Source organism: Corvus moneduloides, chromosome 13 (assembly GCF_009650955.1).
Source record: "Corvus moneduloides isolate bCorMon1 chromosome 13, bCorMon1.pri, whole genome shotgun sequence".
Taxonomy (NCBI): Eukaryota; Metazoa; Chordata; class Aves; order Passeriformes; family Corvidae; genus Corvus; species Corvus moneduloides.
In genome coordinates this window covers 17,182,852-17,205,028 of record NC_045488.1, presented here as the reverse complement: position 1 = coordinate 17,205,028, position 22,177 = coordinate 17,182,852, and the positions used below count along the sequence as shown (strand labels likewise).

The following is a 22,177-nucleotide window of genomic DNA, read 5'->3' as shown; positions in this document are numbered from 1 at the left end:
AAAGCTTTCTGCCTGTCACATGAAGCTGAATGTTATTTTCAAGGTAGACCAATGTATTTCTTGCAAAAGCTGCAGTAGGAGACTAGGGCGCTGCTAAGAGCTCAGCTTCAAGATTCAGTCTCTATTTTTGGAGATGCATACAAGGGCAGGAGGGAAAAAATCTATCAGTTTTCAGGAAAAGCAGCAGTATTTGCACCTTTGAGGTACATGATCACATTTTGAAGTTTCTGAAAGAAGAGTAGCTGGTGAAAGCATAACATAAAGCCCATGAATGAGTCTGTTCAGGGAACTTCTTAATGGAGTTACATCCTCATGTTTTACCTCTTGCTTGAGAAGGTGCAAACTCCATCAGGTAAGACCAGAGTTTGGACGTTTTCTTTAATTGGCCTTACAGTTTCTATTAGGATCAAATGGTAGTTAGCAAATCCTTTCTGACAAGTGAGACAATGTTGCCCTTTCTTAGTAAACAGGGTCCTGAGTGTAATAGTACCTGTCTGTGTCACTTGGAGGCTGAGCTGTTGGGGAGTTTTGTGGTGTGAGTAGACAGGTGTGTCTTGTATGAAATGCAAGGAATGCTTGCTGCTCTGAATGGTACTTACCAGCTGTGGCTCCAGTTTCTGTGGGATAGACCTGGGTAAGGGTCTGCTGTAGTGCAACAGAAGTTACTTGGATAAGGCTCACTGGGGCTCACATAAAGCTTTTTATGAAGATACTAATCTATTGTTGGGAAAATTTGGCTGAAATAAAAGCAGGTGATTAATAGCACACAATGTGCTTTTTGGGCAGATATATTGGCAGAAGAGCTGTAGTTCTTTATATTTTTAATTTATGTTTTTTGAGTGTGAAATGTCAAGACAAAACGAGGACCGAGTTGCACTGCCTGTAACCCATTTCCCTACAAGCATGGCATGGCAGCAACACTGGCTTTCACTGCATGGCAGAGACTCCCTCCACCCCCAGGGGTTTAGTTTGAAATTAGATCAAATAGGGCTCACACTACTACCAAAGGACACAAAACTCTCCTTCAAGAAATTATAGTACTTTTTGGTGAAACTGTAATACATTAGGACTTAAAGGGTCAAAGAACAGAAAGTGATCAATCAGAACCTATGTAACCCATGGTTAATGATTATAAACAGGAATTAAACAAATCTGTTTTGTATAATAGGAGATAAAGCATTACTTTAAAGAAAATTCTTTTAAAATGAGCAGTTTGAAAACAGTCCCTTTGAAGAAGCCTCTTTGCATATTAAGCTATAAATTAGCTTGGCAAAGTTTAGACTTGACATCAAGAATCCTCTTGAAGAAACTGAAGTTCTAAATGCTACCAGCATTAAAATTAGTAACTCGAGTGTCTCTTTGGGATCAGAATGTTCTTTTAATTTTTTAATTTTTAAAAATTTTCTCAGACATAGACTTAGAAGAAGTCTGGACTCAACTAGTTGTGGTCAGTCCATGCTCTTGTATGTGAGAAATTTTTCGAACTCAGTGTATGTTTTTGGAATTATGATCTTTTATTCACATATAATAGCAAAATATCATACCATTACGTGGATGATCCTGCAGACATAAATCATCATAGTGCTGAGATACGTTTATCAGCCCTGCACCTTTGTGGTTCTTGACATCTAAATCTTAAATTGCCTTATCTGTTAAATGCTGTTCATGTCACTTAGCAGAATTAAATTTGCTTTGTGTGAATTTTTGTGCATATGGATTTAGAAAATGTAGACTGACTTACGCTAAAATTCTTACATCATGTTAAGTAAGTTGCACAAACATGTAGGTCAGATGGTGAAACTTTGGTAATTCTTGGTGGTTAATCTTTTGCTGCTTTCCTTCTGAAAGGATTATTTGGATTTGTCCTGCTGTGAGTAATAAGATCTGTAGATAACGTTGCACACCTATTGACAGTTTTTTTCATCTTCAGGACTAATGGCAAAGAAGTAAACCAGCATGGCAGCTATGGTCCCACCTGTGAAGCTGAAATGGCTTGAACACCTGAACAGCTCCTGGATCACAGAAGACAGTGAATCTATTGCAACAAGGGAGGGAGTTTCTGTCTTGTATGCTAAGTTAGTTAGCAATAAAGAAGTAGTGCCATTGCCCCAGCAGGTTCTGTGCCTCAAAGGACCTCAGTTACCAGATTTTGAGCGGGAATCTCTATCTAGTGATGAACAGGACCACTACTTGGATGCACTTCTTAGCAGCCAGCTGGCACTGGCAAAGATGGTGTGCTCAGACTCTCCATTTGCTGGAGCTCTTCGAAAGCGTCTCCTTGTGCTGCAGCGTGTCTTCTATGCACTTTCTAATAAATACCACGATAAGGGTAAGGTGAAACAGCAACAGCATTCACCAGAAAGCAGTTCTGGATCCACGGATGTGCACTCTGTCAGTGAACGCCCAAGATCAAGTACAGACGCACTCATAGAAATGGGAGTTCGGACTGGATTGAGCTTGTTGTTTGCACTGCTGAGACAAAGCTGGATGATGCCTGCGGCAGGACCTGGCCTCAGTCTTTGCAATGATGTTATCCATACTGCAATAGAAGTTGTGAGCTCTTTACCACCTTTATCTCTAGCAAATGAAAGCAAGATTCCACCAATGGGTTTGGATTGTTTGTCACAAGTAACAGCTTTTCTTAAAGGAGTAACGATTCCGAACTCTGGGGCAGATACTTTAGGTCGTAGATTAGCTTCTGAGTTGCTTCTTGGTTTGGCTGCCCAACGAGGTGCCTTGAGATACCTTCTTGAATGGATAGAAATGGCTTTAGGTGCTTCAGCTGTAGTAAACACCATGGAGAAAACCAAGTTGCTGCAAAGTCCAGAAGGGATGATCAGCTTTGATTGCTTTATGAGTATATTGACCCAGATGCGACGATCTCTGGTAGGTATAACCAGCTTTGGTCTTTCTGCACTGCAGTGTGGTTGCACTCTTAATTGAATAGTTTCTCCACACCGAATGCCAGTTTGCTGAGTATGTTAGGGGGCTTTTTGTGAATTATTTTCCCCTGTATTTTCACCATCTCTTTCTTTCCCTTCCTGCCCACCTGCTTCCTCATAGGTAAAGATGAAATGGTAAATAATCTCTGTGTTGTCATTTTTTGTGTTATGCTTTAACTTCAGGGAAAGAATTGAGGACATACTTGATCCACTTGGACTTGTACATTTAAGTTCATAGCAAAAAAAGTTAGAAATTTCAAAGTTTTATAACACACCTTGTTTCCTGTTATTTTTATTGGACGTTCCTACTCCCTAATTCACCTGGGCCTCTGCTTATACATCTTCAGGATGTTCAGCAGTTTTGCTGATGCTCAGAAATTAATGTGGTAAGAAAATGAGCTAAATTGGAAGTGTGGCACACTGTTTTGTATGTTGAGCGCTTACTTCTGGTCCTAGATGAATATTACTTTTAAAGGTATGAAATTACTGCACAGTATGCAGTCGGAAGCTGTTCCAAGCTTCTGCTTCATGTGCTCAGACTGAAACAGGGAATGACTTTTTCCCCTCAAGTGGTCGTTCTTTTCTTTCAAGCTTATAGTGCTTATTAGTAAACATAAACCTTAAAATCTAAAAAAGATTCTAAAGAAGATCTAAAAAATCTTTTTAAAGAATGGAGTCCGTGAGAAGAGCATGGCAGTGGCAGTATCTGAGTTGGATTAAATGTCCTGATGGGCAACTTTATTTGTTGTTGGTTTTGGGCTATATATACAATTAGAGACCAAAATATGAAAGATATGTAAACATTAATTGTTAGTAGTAATTTCAAAATAATTATCACTTTAAACACAAATAACTTGCATTTCATTACAATATAGTATTAGGAGAAATTAACTCTAAACACAGATACTTTCACAAAACTGAATCAGTAACAATGTTGGACTAGCACTTGTGACAGTTTGGTTTTCCTAAAGCGTATGCAGATATCACAGCTCAGGAGAGAGGTAGTGTACTTATGCTTATAGAAAGAGCCATTCATTTCTGCTTAGCTATAAGAACAAATCCCTAATGTATTTTGTTCAGGTGGACTGTTGCTGTATTGGAAGTGTGCTTCTCCTAATAACATTTAAACGTTGCAGGGATCATCTGCTGATCGAAGTCAGTGGAGAGAGCCAACCAGAACATCTGATGGCTTATGTTCTCTGTATGAGGCAGCTCTGTGCTTATTTGAAGAGGTATGTCTTGAAAAAAACTTTTTAAGTTATTGTAGTTTACTTCCCCTTCAAACATGTGATTGGTGTGCACATGTGGCCATAGTCCAGTCTTGGCCAAATTATTCTGGGGCAGAAGAGGTGAAAAAAACATTGAAAAACTAAGATGTAGTGAAACAGTCATTTGGGCAAGCTAATGATGTGGTCATTGTGATTTGTATTTTAGGCAGTTACCACGTTGAGGGGCAGTTAAAGCTGTATTCAACATCGTGACTGTATAGGAAGAAGTATAAAATGTTACTGTGTAATAAATCTTTGGTTTGAACAGGTTTGTCGAATGGCTTCAGACTATTCTAGGACATGTGCTAGCCCTGACAGCATTCAAACGGGAGATGCTCCCATTGTGTCGGAGACCTGTGAAGTGTATGTGTGGGGCAGTAACAGCAGTCATCAGCTGGTAGAAGGAACTCAAGAGAAAATACTTCAACCCAAGCTTGCTCCAAGTTTTTCTGATGCACAGACGGTGAGTGACATTTATTAGTGGTACATTATGTAACATTCAGCAGCTTCATAGTCACAGTATAAAATTGAAAGATAGTACTTTATTTCTGCGTGTCAAGTTGTAATGAAGGGATGATGCTCAGAACTGGTCACACATGTTATTTTACTGTGAGTATCTTGCTACTTTTATTGATGCCTGGGAAAAACATTCTGGTTTGTTTCTAATGACACACAGATAAATATCCATGTAACAAGAATGACCTGACTTGCTCTGTGGAGACAAGTTCAGTTGCCTGTAGTTGTTTGGGTGGGTTTGATTTTGTTGGTTTGTTTTTTGTTGTTGTTAGTTTTTTTAATGTTGGTTAAAAGGTGTCTTAACTACTCCATATTCTTTTCCACTGGTGGTTTTCACACCCAAGATTGCCAAGTCTAAAACTTCAAACTGGGCTAGCTGCTGACATAGCAACCTTAGCAAGCTTTCTGAAATCAGTGTGCATGCTCTTTCTGCTCTCAGTCACAGATTCTGCAGTTGCAACTGATGTGTGACCCAGAATATAATAGTTTGCTTTTCTGGTACTATATTGGCTTTGCAGTGTTTACTTAAGTAAAAGCACTTTTTTGGTCACTAGACAATTTAGGTGCATTTTCTGAAATAGTTTCTATGGACGTCACTGATGTATTTTGTATTCCAGTGGGCTGCATGACTGGAAATCATAAAACAAGTTTATCCATTCAGAAAACTTTCAAAACATTCAGAAGACTAATACACAAGAATGGAATGCATGATCCGAATGAATGGGTTACTCTTTTAATAGTTCTGTATACAACTCTACAACAGATTTATGTGATTTTTCCACTTAGCCTTCATTGATGATTGTTGTAGGATTATCTAGATGAAGACATTAATTCCTGTTAAATGGGGCTGTTTTATGATGTGCTTTTATGCTTCAGATGGAACCTGCTCTGCGCTTCTGCTGTGTTAAGATTCCTATAGGGAATTATTTCTGTGTTAGTCCATTAGCAGTTGGGACATTCCTCAGCCGAGCGCTGACTTCCCAATAGGGGCAAGTCCATATTTTCTTAAAAGCTTTGAATCTTATTTCTTAGATGTTCACGTAATTAAAATGCGTAGTCTCAAGTGAGTGGATTTTTAGCATTTGGCATATTTCTGTAATGTTACCACTAGGTACTGATTAAAATTAAGCAAAACCTACAGTGTTTTATCAAGCTGTTACTTTGTCTTTTTTGCTTTAAAAAAGTTAAGATTTCCAGCCATGAGTTTGGGAGATCTGAATGCAGCACAAGTTCTGTAGTCTGTAGAAGAGATAAGGATAAAATAATCGCTGTTTACATATTTTAGTCATGAAAATAGATTTAATCATAAAATATTTTCCAATAATTTTGGTTCTACTGCTTGCTGAAGTCCAAATTGTTTTTAATTTTTACATTATGTTATATGAAGAAACCTGAAATTCTGTTTAAAAATACAGAGTTCTAGACCTATATGTGAATTTTTGATTTATCTAATCTCTGCATTTCTCTGTACTTTTTTCTCTTTGTAGATTGAAGCTGGACAATATTGTACATTTGTCATTTCTACGGATGGTTCTGTTAGAGCCTGTGGGAAAGGCAGCTATGGGAGACTGGGACTGGGAGACTCCAATAATCAGTCCACATTGAAAAAATTGACTTTTGAGCCTCATAGGTCTATTAAAAAGGTGTCATCTTCAAAAGGATCTGATGGTCACACTTTAGCATTTACAACAGAAGGGGAAGTCTTCAGCTGGGGTGACGGTGACTACGGAAAACTGGGACATGGAAATAGTTCAACGCAGAAATATCCCAAACTTATTCAGGGTCCCCTGCAAGGAAAGGTATGTTTTGTATAGTAGAGCACCTGTTTTATTTCTGTTCAGTAGGGATGTTGTGTAAAGTTTGAAATATATAAAATATCATGATGTTAAAGCTACTTGATAAATAAATCATTAGCAGTTTTACATATAAACGTGCCTTTTTATGGACTTACTTCCCCTTGTCATATAAATAGAAAAGATTGCAAAGATTGTATGTACTTGATCCACGGGAATGAACAAGTTAGTTTATGTAGACTCCTTCTGAAACTTGACTCTCCCAAGCTTTCAGACTTCCTACTGATTTGTGTAAAAACTTAATCTTTCTTTTTGTGTGTAATGTAGGTGGTAGTGTGTGTGTCAGCAGGCTACAGGCACAGTGCTGCTGTTACAGAAGATGGAGAGCTGTACACATGGGGAGAAGGAGACTTTGGAAGATTAGGTAATTTGAAAATTTCTTGAGATGCTTTTGGAAAAGTTCCTGTGTCTAGTAATGATTTTATACATCTATTTACTTTGTCCTCTAATTGTCCCCTCTATGTACCCATATACATGTACTCAGGTGTGTGCATACAGGTTACCAGTGCAGAAGACTCTTAAAAGTTTTTAATGCAGTTAATTTTACAAAGTTTTTTAAGATTTTTCATTTCAAGGCAAGCTGCTTTTATTCATTCCTAAGACTATATGGTTGCTAATGCCGCTGGAATGTAAACAGTAGACATTTTAAATAAACTGGATTTCTAGATAAACCTCATCTAGTGTGATGGTAGAATGATTCTTTGAATGGTCAGCCGTAACTGGCTAATAGTATCAAGAGTCTGATTCTGATAAGGATACTTGATGTTAAGTTGCCGTAATGGCTTAGTGTCTTTTTACTGTAATACATCTAAAAAGTTAGTTTTAACCAAAACAAGAAACCCTGTATACTGTGTGCTTCAAGTTCACTTGTCTGTTTCATCATCTTTGCTGTACAGCTGCTATGCTATGCCTGGTATAAAACCACCCTTCTTAAGCAGATTCAGTTGAACCAACAGGTTTTGCATAGAAAATTGTTTCAAGTTGGGCTTTAGTTCCCTTCTGTTTTCTCTTCTTTGAGTGTCATAGTCACCAAGTATAGAGGGGTGAAAGCAGGCAAGTGGCAGGGGTGGAAGATGAGAACAGTGTTTAACAGTTACAGCTTTCAAGGGCATCAGTAGAAGTTCTGAGTGTTATCCCTGTTGTTAAGAACTCTGTGTTGAAGGTTTAACTGGAATTTTGGTGGGAATTGTGGAAACGTTCTCCTTGAGTTTTAGATTAATATGGAGTTTGGATGTTTTTGGGGGGGTCTTGGAGTGTGCAATGTTCCAGCACACAGCTAAAAAGTAACGTTTCATTAAGTTATAGGGAGTTGTTCGTATTTAATCAGTTATGGATACCAGTGGTATTAATTTTCCTCTCTTCTCTATTTTTCTTCCATGTCCACAGAATTTAGTTTAGTAGTTTAGTAGAAATAAAATTTTTTATAAAGTAGGTGATAACTGTAATGTATTTGGTTTCTGCAGAAAGGACCCGTTAGAACTGTGGCTGTCTAAAGGCAGCTGAGGGGCTGATCTGTCCTGTCTGTGCAGTATTGATGGGAGTGGCAAAGTGCCCTTATTGCAGCTTCCTCATGCTGTGCAGGATACCTGCTGCCCGGTATTGGGAAGTCTAGCTACCTAATCAGCTGGTATTAAAGGCAGTTGTACTAGCAATTCTTCTTATTTCTTTTCAGCTAGGTAGAAAATAGTCATAAGTTTCAGAAGCAGTGAGATACGAACAGGTGCTCTGGAGTATGTCATAAAGATTAAATGTTTAACTTTACCACAGATGTCTTCCAAACCTTACTATGAATCTTTCCAAAAGTGGGCAGAAATCATCATTTGTGGTGACTGCAGTATACATGAAATTTGCAAAATCTTAAGATTGCAAAACAAAATAGAACTTAAATCTTCACAAAAAGAAAATACTTTTTTCATTTTTCCTTAGGTCATGGTGACAGCAACAGCCGCAACATTCCAACTTTAGTAAAAGATATTAGCAATGTAGGAGAGGTTTCCTGTGGCAGTTCACACACAATAGCTCTGTCTAAAGATGGGAGAACAGTGTGGTCGTTTGGAGGAGGAGACAATGGTAGGTAAAACTAATGTTTTGGTAGTAATTTTTGTCTTATTCCATCTGCCTCATAGTTTTAGTACTCCTTGCAGTTTGGTTGTGGTTTTTATTACTCATTTGGTAGCTGTTCAAGGAAAGGATTTTTATAAAATCTAAATACAATATTTGAAATTCACCTGCAAGATTATGGGGTTTAAAAAAGGATTTTCAGCAGGGGAGGGGTTTCACAGCACAGAAAGGTCAGTGAATGGATGAACAATTCTGGAAAAAATGTGCTGACGACTTTCAAATAAGCTCACTCATGATATGACAGTAGCTATTCACATCCTACAAACTATTACATTTAAACTGCCTGGGATTAGTATTTAAATTCTAAATTAGTCCATAATAAATATATATTTCTTTAAGTCTGCAATTAATTACTGTAATTGAAAGAGAATAAGTTTTAAAAATAATGTAATATGTTTTAATTTTAAAAATCCACTCTGACATTCTTGGTAATCCAAAAAGAATTCTTTTGGGGTACTTTTAATTACTGTCTATCCATTGAAAATACCTTCCAGTTGTGTTTCCTCCTTTTGCAGGCAAACTTGGCCATGGAGATACAAATAGAGTATATAAACCTAAAGTTATAGAAGCCTTGCAAGGAATGTTTATTCGAAAAGTTTGTGCTGGAAGCCAGTCTTCACTTGCCTTGACATCAACAGGGCAGGTAGGCAAAGCCAAGTTTTCACTCAAATTACGAGAGCTGGTGAACAAGGTGGTGTGGGTTCACATTATCTCAATATTTATTATTTTGACTGTTGGGACGATGTTCAACTGGTACTTAAGTAGAAGTGAAGTCCTTGATTAGAGATTGAAGTACCTAATGCACAAGAGTAATTCAAAATGTGCTTTTCAAGATTCTTGCTTAGTCGCAGAAAACATAGTATTTTTAGGTTAATAAATGTAACCAGCGTAAAATCAAATTGGATTCAAGAAACAAACAGCAGTGAAATCCTTGTAATTTTTAATACAGTAACCCGCTCAGGTGATTAGGTGGTTTAATAGGTTTTTAAAATATATGTGTATATTAGAATATAGGTGTTAACTACAACTTTTATTTCTAATCTGAAAAATCTCAGGAGACGTTGGAGGTAAATGTTGAGGTGGTAAAGGGGGGCCCTTCCTGGTATGATGGATGCATGTAATCCAGTAAGCATTTCCATGTGTGTAACCCACCTGGGCTCCCCACCCTCAGCTCTGTGACTCAGAGACAGTGCATTTTCAAAGTGCAGATTTGGAATGTTAACATTCACTGTAGCAGTTTGTTTTCCTGCAGCAGCCTCCCCAGTGCTGTGCTCTGTGGCCAGTCACCTCAGTGGCTGGAGGAAGGAATGCCCACTTGATGAGATGTGTGTTCCAGTCAGGAAAGTCCTGTGCAAGTTGTGTTGAAAGTGTAATTGCAGTTATTGTGCAGGTGGTTTGCTGGAATGTTGTTTGTTGTGCTCACCAGTAACAGAAGTCTGACCTGTGTCTATTTTGTGGTTGGTTTGCTCCAGGTTTATGCGTGGGGCTGCGGGGCCTGCCTTGGCTGTGGCTCTTCGGAGGCAACTGCTCTCAGACCCAAGCTCATTGAAGAGCTGGCTGCTACCAGAATAGTTGACATTTCCATTGGGGACAGTCACTGTTTGGCACTTTCTCATGGTAAAGAGAATAAGGTGTAAAAATACATAATCCTCTTCTTGATCAAAAGCAGTTGTATCTCAGCTTTTGTTTTCTGCTTTATTTATGTTTATAGATAATGAAGTTTATGCTTGGGGTAACAATTCAATGGGACAGTGTGGTCAGGGAAACTCTACTGGCCCCATTACTAAACCGAAGAAAGTAAGTGGTTTAGATGGAGTTGCAATTCAACAGATTTCAGCAGGAACATCCCATAGCCTTGCCTGGACAGCTCTTCCAAGGGACAGGTAACAATGACATTTGGGACAGATATAATTTTATTCTTTTATACAAGTCCACTTTGGAATACATTTATTTCCTGAAGGTGTTCCCACATCATGTGTGTCAAGCATTCTTGTTGTAACGTTTTGGTCTGGAAAGTCTTCTTCCTCTCCTCTTTCCTCCTTCATCTTCTCTAATTGTTGCATGTTACAAGTGAAAATGTATCAGCACCAAAGATGTGGATATTTCTTTGTATAGGAAAGAGGTGTTTCTTTCGTGCAGTTAGACAAAACCTACCTCTGTTTACTAAAAAGTTAGTGGGAAGGTGAAACAACTCAGTATTTTTTATTTTTTGCTTCTGAGGGGATTTTTTTTTTATGGCTTGGGAAGTTTCTTTTAGTGTAGTAAGGAGTACACTAATCAGGAGACTTTGGGAAAGGGGGAAGTTCAGACAAATTACTGAGGTGCATTGAGAGATTTAAAAAAATTTCTGTATAGTTACATGTTAAAGTAAAAATAAGTACCTAAATAAATAGCTTGGTTATTAATATATAGTAACTCAAATAATACTTTTACACCAAAGATGTTAGCAAGTGATTGAAGTAAACCAGTAAACTTTTATGTATGGATTAACAAAAGGAACAGACAAACTTAGTATTTGGAGGATAATTCAAGAAGAATTTCAAATGCCCTGTTTTCAAGGGAGCTATCAACTAAGGGAATAGTGAGACTCAAATAGGACCAAGTGGTAGTTCCCCTTTTGAATTCTCCCTTCATTTTATCAAAGTCTTTAATCTGGCATTTATACTAAAACCAGCTTTGTGAGTACTGGTCAGCCTTTGCATGAATCAGATTAAATGCATATGGCTTCAGGTTTATGGCATTGAGGTGTTTTTCTGCATAAATGTGAAGCGTTTGATTGTAAAGAGTTTTACAGAAAAAAGAGTAGAGAATACTTTCATGGGTCAGGAAGCTGGTCTGCCATAGTTGTACTAGTTTGCTCTAAGAAAGAAACCGGTTTAGTTGCAGTGTGTATTCAACCTGGTTAAACTGTTAATTTATTAAAGCAGTTAAAGCATTTCCAGAAGGTAATTTACTTTGATGTTTGATTCCAGGCAAGTTGTGGCATGGCACAGACCCTATTGTGTCGACCTTGAAGAAAGTACCTTTTCACATCTTCGTTCTTTTCTCGAGCACTACTGTGACAAAATTAACAGTGAAATTCCTCCTCTTCCTTTTCCTTCATCAAGGTACGTCCAGCATATGCATGTTACAGATCTTTATATTTGTTTTCTCTTTCCAGCAGTGGTGAATGGCTTAGTCCTGGTTAGTCTGTTCTTTAACAAACATAAAAACCTGCTCACTCAGGTGCCATTTGTTTTGAATTACTCTAGTGTCTGTGTATAACAGAGGAGCTTTACAGTGTCTCAAATGTAGCAGGATCTTTAGTCTGAAATGTATTTTCATTATGCAGTGAATTACATGCTTTACTTCAGGGTTTTCCTTTGAAACATGTTTTTCTTTGTAGTTGAAATGTATTTACTATTTCTGTGTTGTCAGTTCTTACTCCTGTAACCAGTGTCTCAAATTCTTTTTAAGAGGACTAGAAATGAATATCTAGACTTTGTTTTTAACCCAATTGCTGTACTCCTAAATCTTCTGAGAGAAGATTACATTTATTACTTCTTAAAAGTTGGGGTTTTTTCCCCCTCTGTGTATAATATTATTGTTTATTTCTGTATTTTGGGATGGTTTTGTCTCATAATTCATGGGACTACTAATCGAAAGTGAATGTTTGTTGCAACCATTGTCCACAAATACACTTCTCTATTTAAGTTTCAAGTTTTTTTAAGCAGATTGGCAGTAAGTTTCTCAGAGGAGTTTCCTTAAACTCCCAGTTGGAATTTACTTGCCTTTCTGGTATGAAAAATCCAGGGAGAGTTAAAAGCTTACTGCACAAATAAGTGGAAGGGAGTAATCCTAATAATAGGAGAGGTTAACAGGTATGTATTTCTTTTACAGGGAACATCACAATTTTCTTAAATTGTGTTTGAAGCTGCTTTCTAATCACCTTGCACTTGCACTGGCTGGAGGTGTAGCCACTAGCATTCTTGGCCGGCAGGCTGGTCCTCTTCGAAATCTCTTGTTCAGACTGATGGACTCTTCTGTCCCTGATGAAATTCAGGAAGTAAGTAATGCCTTGTTGTTTACATGTGAAAATTGTACTACTCTCTTCCCTTTTTTTTCTGACTGTGTAGTTAAATATTTAGCTGATTTTCTGAACGATTCTGACTTGCCAGTTTTACGCATTAAAGTTAAAAAATGTAGTCACCCTCACTGTTTTATGATCTGAAAGCAGAGGAGAATGTTTGCATAAGAATTTCAGAAAACTGCTTTATTTTGTAGCTTTTAAATTATTCTTCCTTGTAATAATGAATCTAAAATGTTATTGTTGTGGATTGAGTAACTAACTTGGTTGAGTAATTCTCTTAAGATGCACTCTTACAGGAAATAGCAACTTTCGTTGGTCTTGTTTCACTCCTTCAGTGTACCGCACACGTTTGCATCACAGCATAAAAGATCAGTGTGCTGTTGCGTGGTAGAATTCTGATATTAAATTGAGCAGATATTTGGGATATATCATTTGTCATGTACTGTATTTTTTAAGGATACAGGTGAGTTGATTATTCCTCCTTCACTGAAGAAGTATTTTCTGCTGCTCCAATTTTAGGTTGTAATTGAGACTCTGTCAGTTGGAGCAACTATGCTACTTCCTCCATTGCGAGAGAGAATGGAATTGCTACATTCTCTTCTACCCCAAGGTCCTGATAGATGGGAAAGCTTATCAAAAGGACAGGTAAGGTCAACTAAAAATATGCCTGGGAGCAGTTGTGGTTTGCTTTGGGTTTTTCTGTGAGAACATCTTGAGCTGTGAGGTGAGCCTCATTTGCTGAGTGCAAGCACGTTTCTGGGGAGATGCAGTGCAAACCCCGTGTAACAAAATCTGTAGAGTAGCCTGACTAAGCCAGAATGGAGTGAGGCAGGGAGCACTGCTTGTTTTCTCAAGTGAAGGTCAGCTACAGAGAACTTAGGAATTCCTGTGGTACTGTACCCAGATTAGTTTAAAGATTAGATATTTTTGAATACTGGATTGATTTAACAAGCCTTGGTAACAGAAAATCAACTGTTTTCTGGGATGAATACTTGTATAATGCTTTCCCTACATGGAGTTCACCCTACTTTGCAAAGATGACTGCAAGGTTCTTTTTCGTACCTTTTTCCTATGTACAATGTAGAAAAATCGTATGTCCCCCACCTGTCTTCCCAAATAATCAGATAACCAGGACAGACTGGAGAAAGTGTTTGGTTCAGTGTCTTAACCTCATTGCCCACCATATGGACAATCTAGTTTCTGTCTCTCTTAGTCTCAGATTTTTACTGGGTATGGTCACTCTAATTCAGTATAATTTTCCATTCTCTAATAGTACAGTTCTTCAGGAAAACCTGGAGTATTTTGGTAAAGCCCTCCAGCTTATTTCTGTGTCTCATTAAAATATTTTTATTGGGTAACTATATGCCCAATAGTTTTTTCTTCTTAGCTCATTATTTTATCTTTATTAACAAAGAGTGATTTTTGTGTCTAAACATTTTTCTTCAGAGAATGCAGTTGGACATCATTCTGACAAGCTTGCAGGATCACACCCATGTAGCTTCCCTGCTTGGCTATAGCTCCCCATCTGATACCACAGAAACTTCCTCATTGTGTATCAGCTATGGAAACCTCTCTGATCAAGCATATGCTGTCCAGAGCAGTCATCCGGATACTCATCTAGCTGAAATATTAATGAAGACTCTTCTAAGAAACTTGGGATTTTATACAGTATGTATACGCTTTATATTAATTTATTTTTTTTTATTAAATCAATTTTTGACAGTTCGAAGGGTAACTCCCCCCATCTTAAGAAAATGATGCTCATTTTGTTTATTCAAAGTAGCAGTGCCACATGTATTTGTCTTTAAGTGGACTAAAGTCAGTTAAATCATCTCTAACAGTATTAATATTGCTGCTAATAATAGGTTTTAATATTGCTATTGTGGTATTTATTGTTTAAGGTGCCTTACGTAAATGTAGCTGGTCTCATATCAGATTATTTTATTGCTCTTGTTTTGGCTTCAGATTTTTTGGGAGATAAAATGTAACACAAGAAGTAAATTGATTGTATGCGGTGTTGGTCAGTATAATCTCAGCCACCAGGGAACAATAAGCAGACACCAGATAAATCTGTTTAATTAACTTCACTAGGGTAACTACCTTGTAGTAGAGCAGCAAGTGCAGGTTAGCTGCCTTATTAAACACAGTGTGTCAGCCAGATTGGTGTTCTTAGAAGGTGTAGGGGAGCGTGAGAGCAAATCATTGACTCAGCTTTTTATTCAACCAGCCAGTTAAACACAACAGCCAGAAGAAATCAGAGGTTTGGACTTCACTGGCATATGTGTGGAGCTCCTCAGGGCAGGGTGGCAGTGTTTCGTTCTTCTCTCTAGACCTCCCCCAGTCAGGGAGGTAGAATTGTCTGCCTTGAATTGGCTGCTTTGAAACTAGCTCTGTTTTTCCAATGGATTCCAAAGGAAGTCAAGTAGCCATCTGTGTTGTGCTTGTATAACCATCCTAGATAATGCAGGGAAGGATTCTAATGTGAGACATCTTCTGCATCAGCCCACAACAGATCCTAAGGAATTATTACTTATTTTAACACATTGTGCTTTGGGGGCTAGGTTAGGAAGGGAGTTTTTTAATCTAGTTATCCTTGGGGAGGTGAATAAAAAAGCATTGCTGCATGTGAAAGAAACATTTTAAGGGATGTTCACCTGACAGCTACCACAGTCACTCCTGTGACATGATAAACAATTGTAGTTTCGAGTTTGGTTATCCCGTGATCCACTTGACATTATCCAATTACTCCAGTCATTACACGTGCACATAGTAAAGATAAAAATGCTTCTTTTTAGATGATAGCTAAGTATTATAGCACTTGAAGCAGAGTTAATTGTTATCTTTTCCCCCCTTTTGTCTTAATAGGACCAAGCCTTCGGAGAACTGGAAAAAAACAGTGATAAATTTTTACTAGGTACATCATCATCAGAAAACAGCCAACCTGCTCATCTGCATGAGCTTTTATGTTCCCTGCAGAAACAATTGCTGGCTTATTGCCACATCAACAGTGTTACTGAGGTACGTGTCCTTATTTTTAGCGTTTAGAAGAGAAAAAATAATTCAGTATTCGTAAGCACCAGAACATTTTAAGTTTCCTTCTGAAAATCTTCTGTGTATTTGAAAGCTAAAGTGATCTTAAATAGTGACCCCCTTATATATATTTACAGAATTATTCTTATGTTTGTTTCCTTCTAGAATTCCAGCAGTGTGGCACTGCTTCACAAACACCTTCAGCTTTTATTGCCTCATGCTACAGATATCTATTCCCGTTCTGCAACGCTTCTTAAGGAAAGCTCTTGGAATGGTAGTGTTGGGGAAAAACTGAGAGGTAAATGTCCATGGAGAAATCAGTGATGATGGCTCTGTAAGCTTAGGGCACGTTTTCTTTGCTTAGATTTGAATGAAAAGATCCCTTAGTTCTCCTATATCTGCATAAAGTAGGCATTCCCAAATCTCCCCCAAAGGAGGAGATGAAGTGTCTACCCAGGAATGGCATCTGGTTCATGTTTTTGATAGGACATCTTGTGTGCAGGAAAGTACAGGTTGGAGAATGTGAATTCTCCTTTCTATTCACCTTCTCTCCAGAATGTGAATGTGAACAGAATACAGAATGTGCATTATTGTTTCAGTTTCATTAGTTCTAGATTTCTCTTTTAAAAAGTACAATTGTGATTACTGAGAAGTGTGTAACTAACATAAGAGATTAATAAACCCATCAATTCAACCTTTATTATTTAAGACATTCTGAGATAGCTGAGGTGCAATTATTTAACTTGTTAAATTGTGCTTACATAGTTCCATAACTGTAACTAATTCAGGTTTGGTTTTTTCTCTGCAGATGTGATTTATGTATCAGCTGCTGGCAGTATGCTCTCTCAGATTGTCAACTCACTGTTGCTGCTGCCAGTGTCAGTAGCTCGGCCTTTGCTGAGTTACCTGCTGGATCTGCTCCCACCTTTAGATCGTCTCAACAGACTCTTGCCTGCTGCAGCCCTTTTGGAAGATCAGGAATTACAGTGGCCTCTTCATGGTGAGTGTAATAACAAACATGTTTTTAATCTGAAAAATAAACAATGGCACCTTTTGTAGCGTAATTTAGCTTTCCCTTTTAGGATGTCTATTTTTTTAAACTGTGTGTCTTGCTACATCTCCTTTTCAATTTCCTTAATGTATTAATATCCCTGTGAAATATTTTTTCTGCTTGAATTGAGTGCAATTGTATAGTTTATCAGAACACAAAGAAGTGTGTATTAGACAAAGCAAGTTCTTGGGCAGAGTTTAAAAGAGCCTTTACTTCATGAACAGCTGTGCCATGAATGGTGGTGGCCTCTGCTGCTGCTGTAGTTCCAATGTTCAGCGATCTGTGTGTCCTAGCTGCTGTTTCTTCAGTTGAAAGATTGCTGATTGAGGGGCAAATCTTCTATTAACTGGGAAATATTAGCAAGATCTGCCATTAATTTTGGAATTTGTAACACCTGAGCATTGGTTACTAACCTGGCCGTGAATACTTACAGGTGGCCCTGAGCTAATCGACCCAGCAGGCGTGCCCCTGCCGCAGCCTGCCCAGTCTTGGGTGTGGCTGGTGGACCTGGAGAGGACAGTGGCCCTGCTCATCGGGCGCTGCCTGGGGGGGATGCTACAGGGCCCTCCAGTGTCCCCTGAAGAGCAGGACACAGCCTACTGGCTCAAAACCCCGCTGTTCAGCGATGGAGTGGAAATGGATATTCCTCATTTAGGTGAGCTGTTCAGTGCAAGTGGCTAATGGTTGTTGTAAATATTTGTGTTCAGGTGTGCAGTTTCTGATGGTGTTTGAATAAGTCTCTGTACTTAAGGTTTGTCTTTCAGCATTCTTGTCTATTTGTGTAGTAATACAAAAAGTTCCAAAATGGTATTTAAGTATGTGATGTAGTTTATAAAGGGTCTTGGAAATGCATACAGGAGAAAAAAATCCCAGTTTCTCAGTGAAAGACTACGGACTTCACAGAGTTAAGTGGAAATGTTTTAATCTTAGATGTTCAGCATTTAACAGAGACTCCAGGGACTCAATTTTTCATATTAATTATTGGAAAATCTCTTATATTTTATTCTACTTGCAAAATGAATATTTTATTACTTAGAAACAATGCTATTAAATAGCAAACTTCAGTCTTTATGATCTACCAGAATTGTTAATGACTCAGCAATGGTGTTCCAGTCATCCCTTCCTATCTGAATGGGGCACTTGCTTTTGCTTCTTTGCGCCCTGTTCCTCTTAGTTCACATCTCCTCCTCCCTCCTCTGGTTCTGAGTAGGTTACTTCAAGACTTATTTACAAGACAGAGCGTTTTGAAATGGGTACAGGCAGTAGTTGCAGATGTATAGCTGTGCAGTTCAGGTAAAATGAATGATACAGATTTATGCTATTGAAGAAGAGTTGGATAATGCATCTAAATCTCCATAGGTTTTATGTAGATTGTATTTTAAGTCACTTCCTTATGTAAGATAAATTTGTGGAAGGACAATGACATGCCTTGATTTTTTTTTTTTAAGTAAGAGGAAAGTGAAAGCTGGTTTAAATGCTATTAGATAGATGTGTGTAATCCTCAAAATTTGCAGAGTTTAATTTCTTTGGTATTTCCCTTCTGTTAGACAAATGCATGAGCTCCTTGTTAGAAGTGGCCCTGTCTGGAAATGAGGAACAGAAGCCCTTTGATTATAAGCTGAGACCAGAGATCACAGTCTATGTTGACTTAGCCTTGGGTTGTACAAAAGAGCCAGCAAGGAGCCTCTGGATCAGTATGCAGGACTATGCTGTCAGTAAAGGTAAGGTGTCAAAAATACCTGTGTATGTTGAAAGCAAGTTAAATGCTCCAACTACACTCTTAGCACAATCCTGCATTTTCTTTGGCAACAATTTTTAATTCTACAACACAATAAACTTCATTTATTATTATGTTCCATGATCTTTCTTTTGCTTTTACTTTTACTTTTGACAGTGATTTCAGTGCTTGGCAAACACGTAGCTCAGTGTTGTTTTTCCCTCTGAACTAGTAAGAAGAAACTCTTGTTTGCTTACTCAGTTGTTTTTTCTGTTTTCTGAGTAGAGCAGGGTGAAACTTTCAATTAAAAAGAAAAATTAAAGGGGAGGAGATGGGGAAAGGCAAAGTAACTTACAAAATATGTTAGGAATGGAATGAAGGGGTAAGTCATCTTTTGTTTTTCAAGTCTCTGGGAGGCTGGTCTTACAGTAGTAATAGTTCTTTATGCTTATTGCCTAAAATTTGGGTTTCCTGCTCAAGCTTTCCAGGTTCCTTTTAATGAGATCCACTGAGCATTGTAGTTGTACTGTAACTGCTGTATCCGGAGGTAATTTTCTGTAGCTCTGGCCAAGCTGAGCCAGATAAAGAAAAGAGCAAATGGTATTGTGTGCCTGTTGAGAGCAACACAGGGAATTCTGTTACAGAATTCCACAGAAGTGGGAATTCCAGTAAAAAAAGTGCTGGTTATCTGTTTGCAAAATCTGAGTTGAATGGGCTAGTATGTATAATTTAGGCTATGGAACTGGGTTGCTTAGAAGCTGATGTGGGTCTGCTCTGTTCAGCTCACTGAAAGTTGTATGGTCGCGTTAGCATAGCATCACATGCAAAGTCATGGAACTTGCTGAGGAGCAGGTGTGTTAGACTAGACTTATGTATGGCCAGGTAAGCTTTGTCATTTCTGCAGCAGTTTACAAGGATTTACAGATAATATTTAACAGAAAAAAATATTATAAGCATATTTGTAAAGAAAGGGGACAGTAATTTTTTATTCCCCGTGGAAAATTATGGTGCTTTTTGAAGTTTGTTCAGAAGTTCAGTTATTTTTTAGTAGAGCTGTATTATTTTCATAACTGTTCTATTTAAAGTGGGAAAAAGTTATTTTGAAATTAAAAGTCAGTTCCTTAAAAAAAAAAGGGATTTAAATGGATCAAGATATTGAAATACAATATTGAAAAAACAAATTTTTTTGGTTTTTGGGAACAGTAGCCAGTTTTGATGAATCCTTTCTATTTTCAGATTGGGATACTGCAACTTTAAGTAATGAATCACTCCTAGACACTGTGTCCAGATTTGTCCTTGCAGCTCTTCTGAAACATACAAGTTTACTTAGTCAAGCTTGTGGTGAGAGCAGGCAAGTAACTTAAAGCTGCTTTTAAAAGTTCAGCTTGACTTCTTGAAAGGAAGTTTAAGTGATTCTTTCTGGCTTGGGTGTGATTTTTCTGCAGGTACCAGCCTGGCAAGGCCTTGGCAGAAGTTTACCGCTGTGTGTATAAAGTTCGGAGTCGCTTGCTTGCCTGCAAGAACATGGAACTTATTCAGACCAGATCATCCTCCAGAGACAGATGGGTAAGGCTGTACATCTCGTTTCAGTTCTTCTGGCTTTACTGGCTATTATGAAAATATTACATAATGTTAGTTTCATATATATTGCCAGTATTTTTTTCTATCCTGTTGAAAAAACTTCATGAGTTTTCAAATGAAAATGGGCAGGGTATAATTAGGAGTCCATTAGTCTGAAGCATGTGATATTAAATCAATTAAAGCAAATGATTGGTTGGCATCATTTGACTCAAGCACAGCCTCGAGCCTTGTTTTCCCTGTTCCCATCTCTAGAATGCTGGGCCATAGAAGCCCTACAGCTTAGCTGGAGATGGCTCAGCTGTGCTGAGCAGGCCACAGCTTTGTCTGGCTAGCCGTTCCTGAATCTAGCTGCATTATCTGGGCCTCTAATCTCTGAACCTTTCTCTTCCCCTTCCTTGCCTACCCCTTCTTTCTTCCTCCATGGCCACATTATCTTCTTAGTTCTAGCATTACTTTAAGGTGACTTGTCCTTGTCAGCCCTGTGTGAATGTTTGATATGAGAGCACTGGGCCTGAAAACTGGCAACTTCTGAATCACTTTATTAAGCCAGGTCAGCATTGATGATGGAAGTGTTCAGAAAATTACAGGGTTGGGGCCTATTTGATGATACAAAGTAGTCCTTAAAGCAGATTTCTCTGATGGGATTTTGAATTGTGTTTTACTATCTACAAGCAAGATATTTTTTAATCAACAAAATTCTCATGTAACATCAGGATTAAGAGGCTTTTTAGCTGTATTTAAAGCACTAGTGGTGCTCTTTAAAATAGTGTAGGTGTGTCTCCTGCTTTTGATTAATGTTACAAGGATGTGCATGTCTTGCCCACTTCCTTTCTTAGGGTAGGGGGTCTAACATAGCTGCAAGAGACTCAGCACTTCTGAAAGCACTGGGTGTGTGTGCAGTAAGTTCTGTTACTTCCACAAATCCTCAAACTTTAAGATCCAATACAGCAAATCTGATACATGCAGTAGACTTGTTGCTTCAGTTTTAATAGCATTGGGAAAAAGGACCTGGTTTGCTTTTGCACAATATACGCAGGCTTACAGTTTCTAAAGTCTTTGGTGCTGAAGTGTCAAAGTTTGACTGTAGTGTCTAAGTAAAGCATTACAAGGAGACATTTTTCTGTAAATAATCTGAGTCATGATTACAAAAGGAAAATTAAATTTTCCAACCTAAGTATTTAAAACCTTGAATGTAAACAACTGTCTTGTTGTTTATTTCACACAATATCAGAAGTATTTTTTGATAGAAAATAACCTCTTATTCAATACCTGTGTCATTGTACTTTCATCTTTAATTTTGGTGAGCATTAATTTCACTTCATGTGTGTATTTTTTTAAATCAAGATGCTAGATAACCAAGAATCTGCTGATGTGGATACTCAAGAACATTCTTTTACTCGTACAATTGATGAAGAAGCAGAAATGGAGGAGCAGGCAGAACGTGACAGGGAGGAAGGACACCCAGAACAAGAAGATGAAGAGGAGGAAAGAGAACATGAAGTTATGACAGCTGGTAGTAAGTACTTGTTATGTGTGTCAGTAATGCCGTGTCCTTTGGCAGGAGAGTGTCTTTTTCTCTCTGAGGTAAAAGAGAGAAATTATTTAAAAGATTATGAAAGATTTGCCTGCATAAACATTTTGAGAGGTTTATACAATGGTGTAGTGCTTTTTATTGCTTCAGGACAGTTTTTAGATAAAATGGAATGTGAATACTAAGCAAGTTCACTGCAAATCAGGGCATCTGACATATACCAACACTTCTGTATGCACTGTCTACAAGACAATTGGTTTCATCTTGTTTTCTCTAAAGTTCTTGTCATTAGATCTCTGAGTTTTCACCACAGTATTTATATAGAGAATTTTGGCTGTGGTTTGTATGTGTTATTTTATGTAGTAAGCTTTGAAGGGTAATGTTATTTTGAAGTTTAGAAACAAAACTGTTGATAATAGTGGACTGATTGTGCTGGAATTCACTGCTGCCTTAGAATATCTCTGCTTTTAAAAATGTGGAGGTTTTAGTCAGAGTTTG

The 22,177-nt window shown here is 38.0% G+C and overlaps 1 protein-coding gene across 10 annotated transcripts in view; it reads left to right on the top strand.

The window, feature by feature from the left end:
* Nucleotides 1-22,177, top strand: part of HERC1 (HECT and RLD domain containing E3 ubiquitin protein ligase family member 1) — a 101,489-nt gene that overhangs the window by 29,649 nt on the left and 49,663 nt on the right. For all 10 annotated transcript variants that reach the window (XM_032122726.1, XM_032122725.1, XM_032122731.1 and 7 more), the window contains exons 2-22: nt 1,931-2,886; nt 4,079-4,174; nt 4,479-4,673; nt 6,214-6,525; nt 6,847-6,943; nt 8,506-8,649; nt 9,216-9,343; nt 10,173-10,317; nt 10,412-10,583; nt 11,673-11,807; nt 12,580-12,745; nt 13,289-13,414; nt 14,216-14,437; nt 15,635-15,787; nt 15,965-16,097; nt 16,608-16,799; nt 17,284-17,505; nt 18,398-18,571; nt 19,804-19,918; nt 20,013-20,133; nt 21,493-21,664. In XM_032122726.1, coding sequence (XP_031978617.1) covers nt 1,957-2,886; nt 4,079-4,174; nt 4,479-4,673; nt 6,214-6,525; nt 6,847-6,943; nt 8,506-8,649; nt 9,216-9,343; nt 10,173-10,317; nt 10,412-10,583; nt 11,673-11,807; nt 12,580-12,745; nt 13,289-13,414; nt 14,216-14,437; nt 15,635-15,787; nt 15,965-16,097; nt 16,608-16,799; nt 17,284-17,505; nt 18,398-18,571; nt 19,804-19,918; nt 20,013-20,133; nt 21,493-21,664 — 4,150 coding nt within the window. In that variant the 5' untranslated portion in view covers nt 1,931-1,956. The remainder of the gene's footprint in view (nt 1-1,930; nt 2,887-4,078; nt 4,175-4,478; nt 4,674-6,213; nt 6,526-6,846; nt 6,944-8,505; nt 8,650-9,215; nt 9,344-10,172; nt 10,318-10,411; nt 10,584-11,672; nt 11,808-12,579; nt 12,746-13,288; nt 13,415-14,215; nt 14,438-15,634; nt 15,788-15,964; nt 16,098-16,607; nt 16,800-17,283; nt 17,506-18,397; nt 18,572-19,803; nt 19,919-20,012; nt 20,134-21,492; nt 21,665-22,177) is intronic.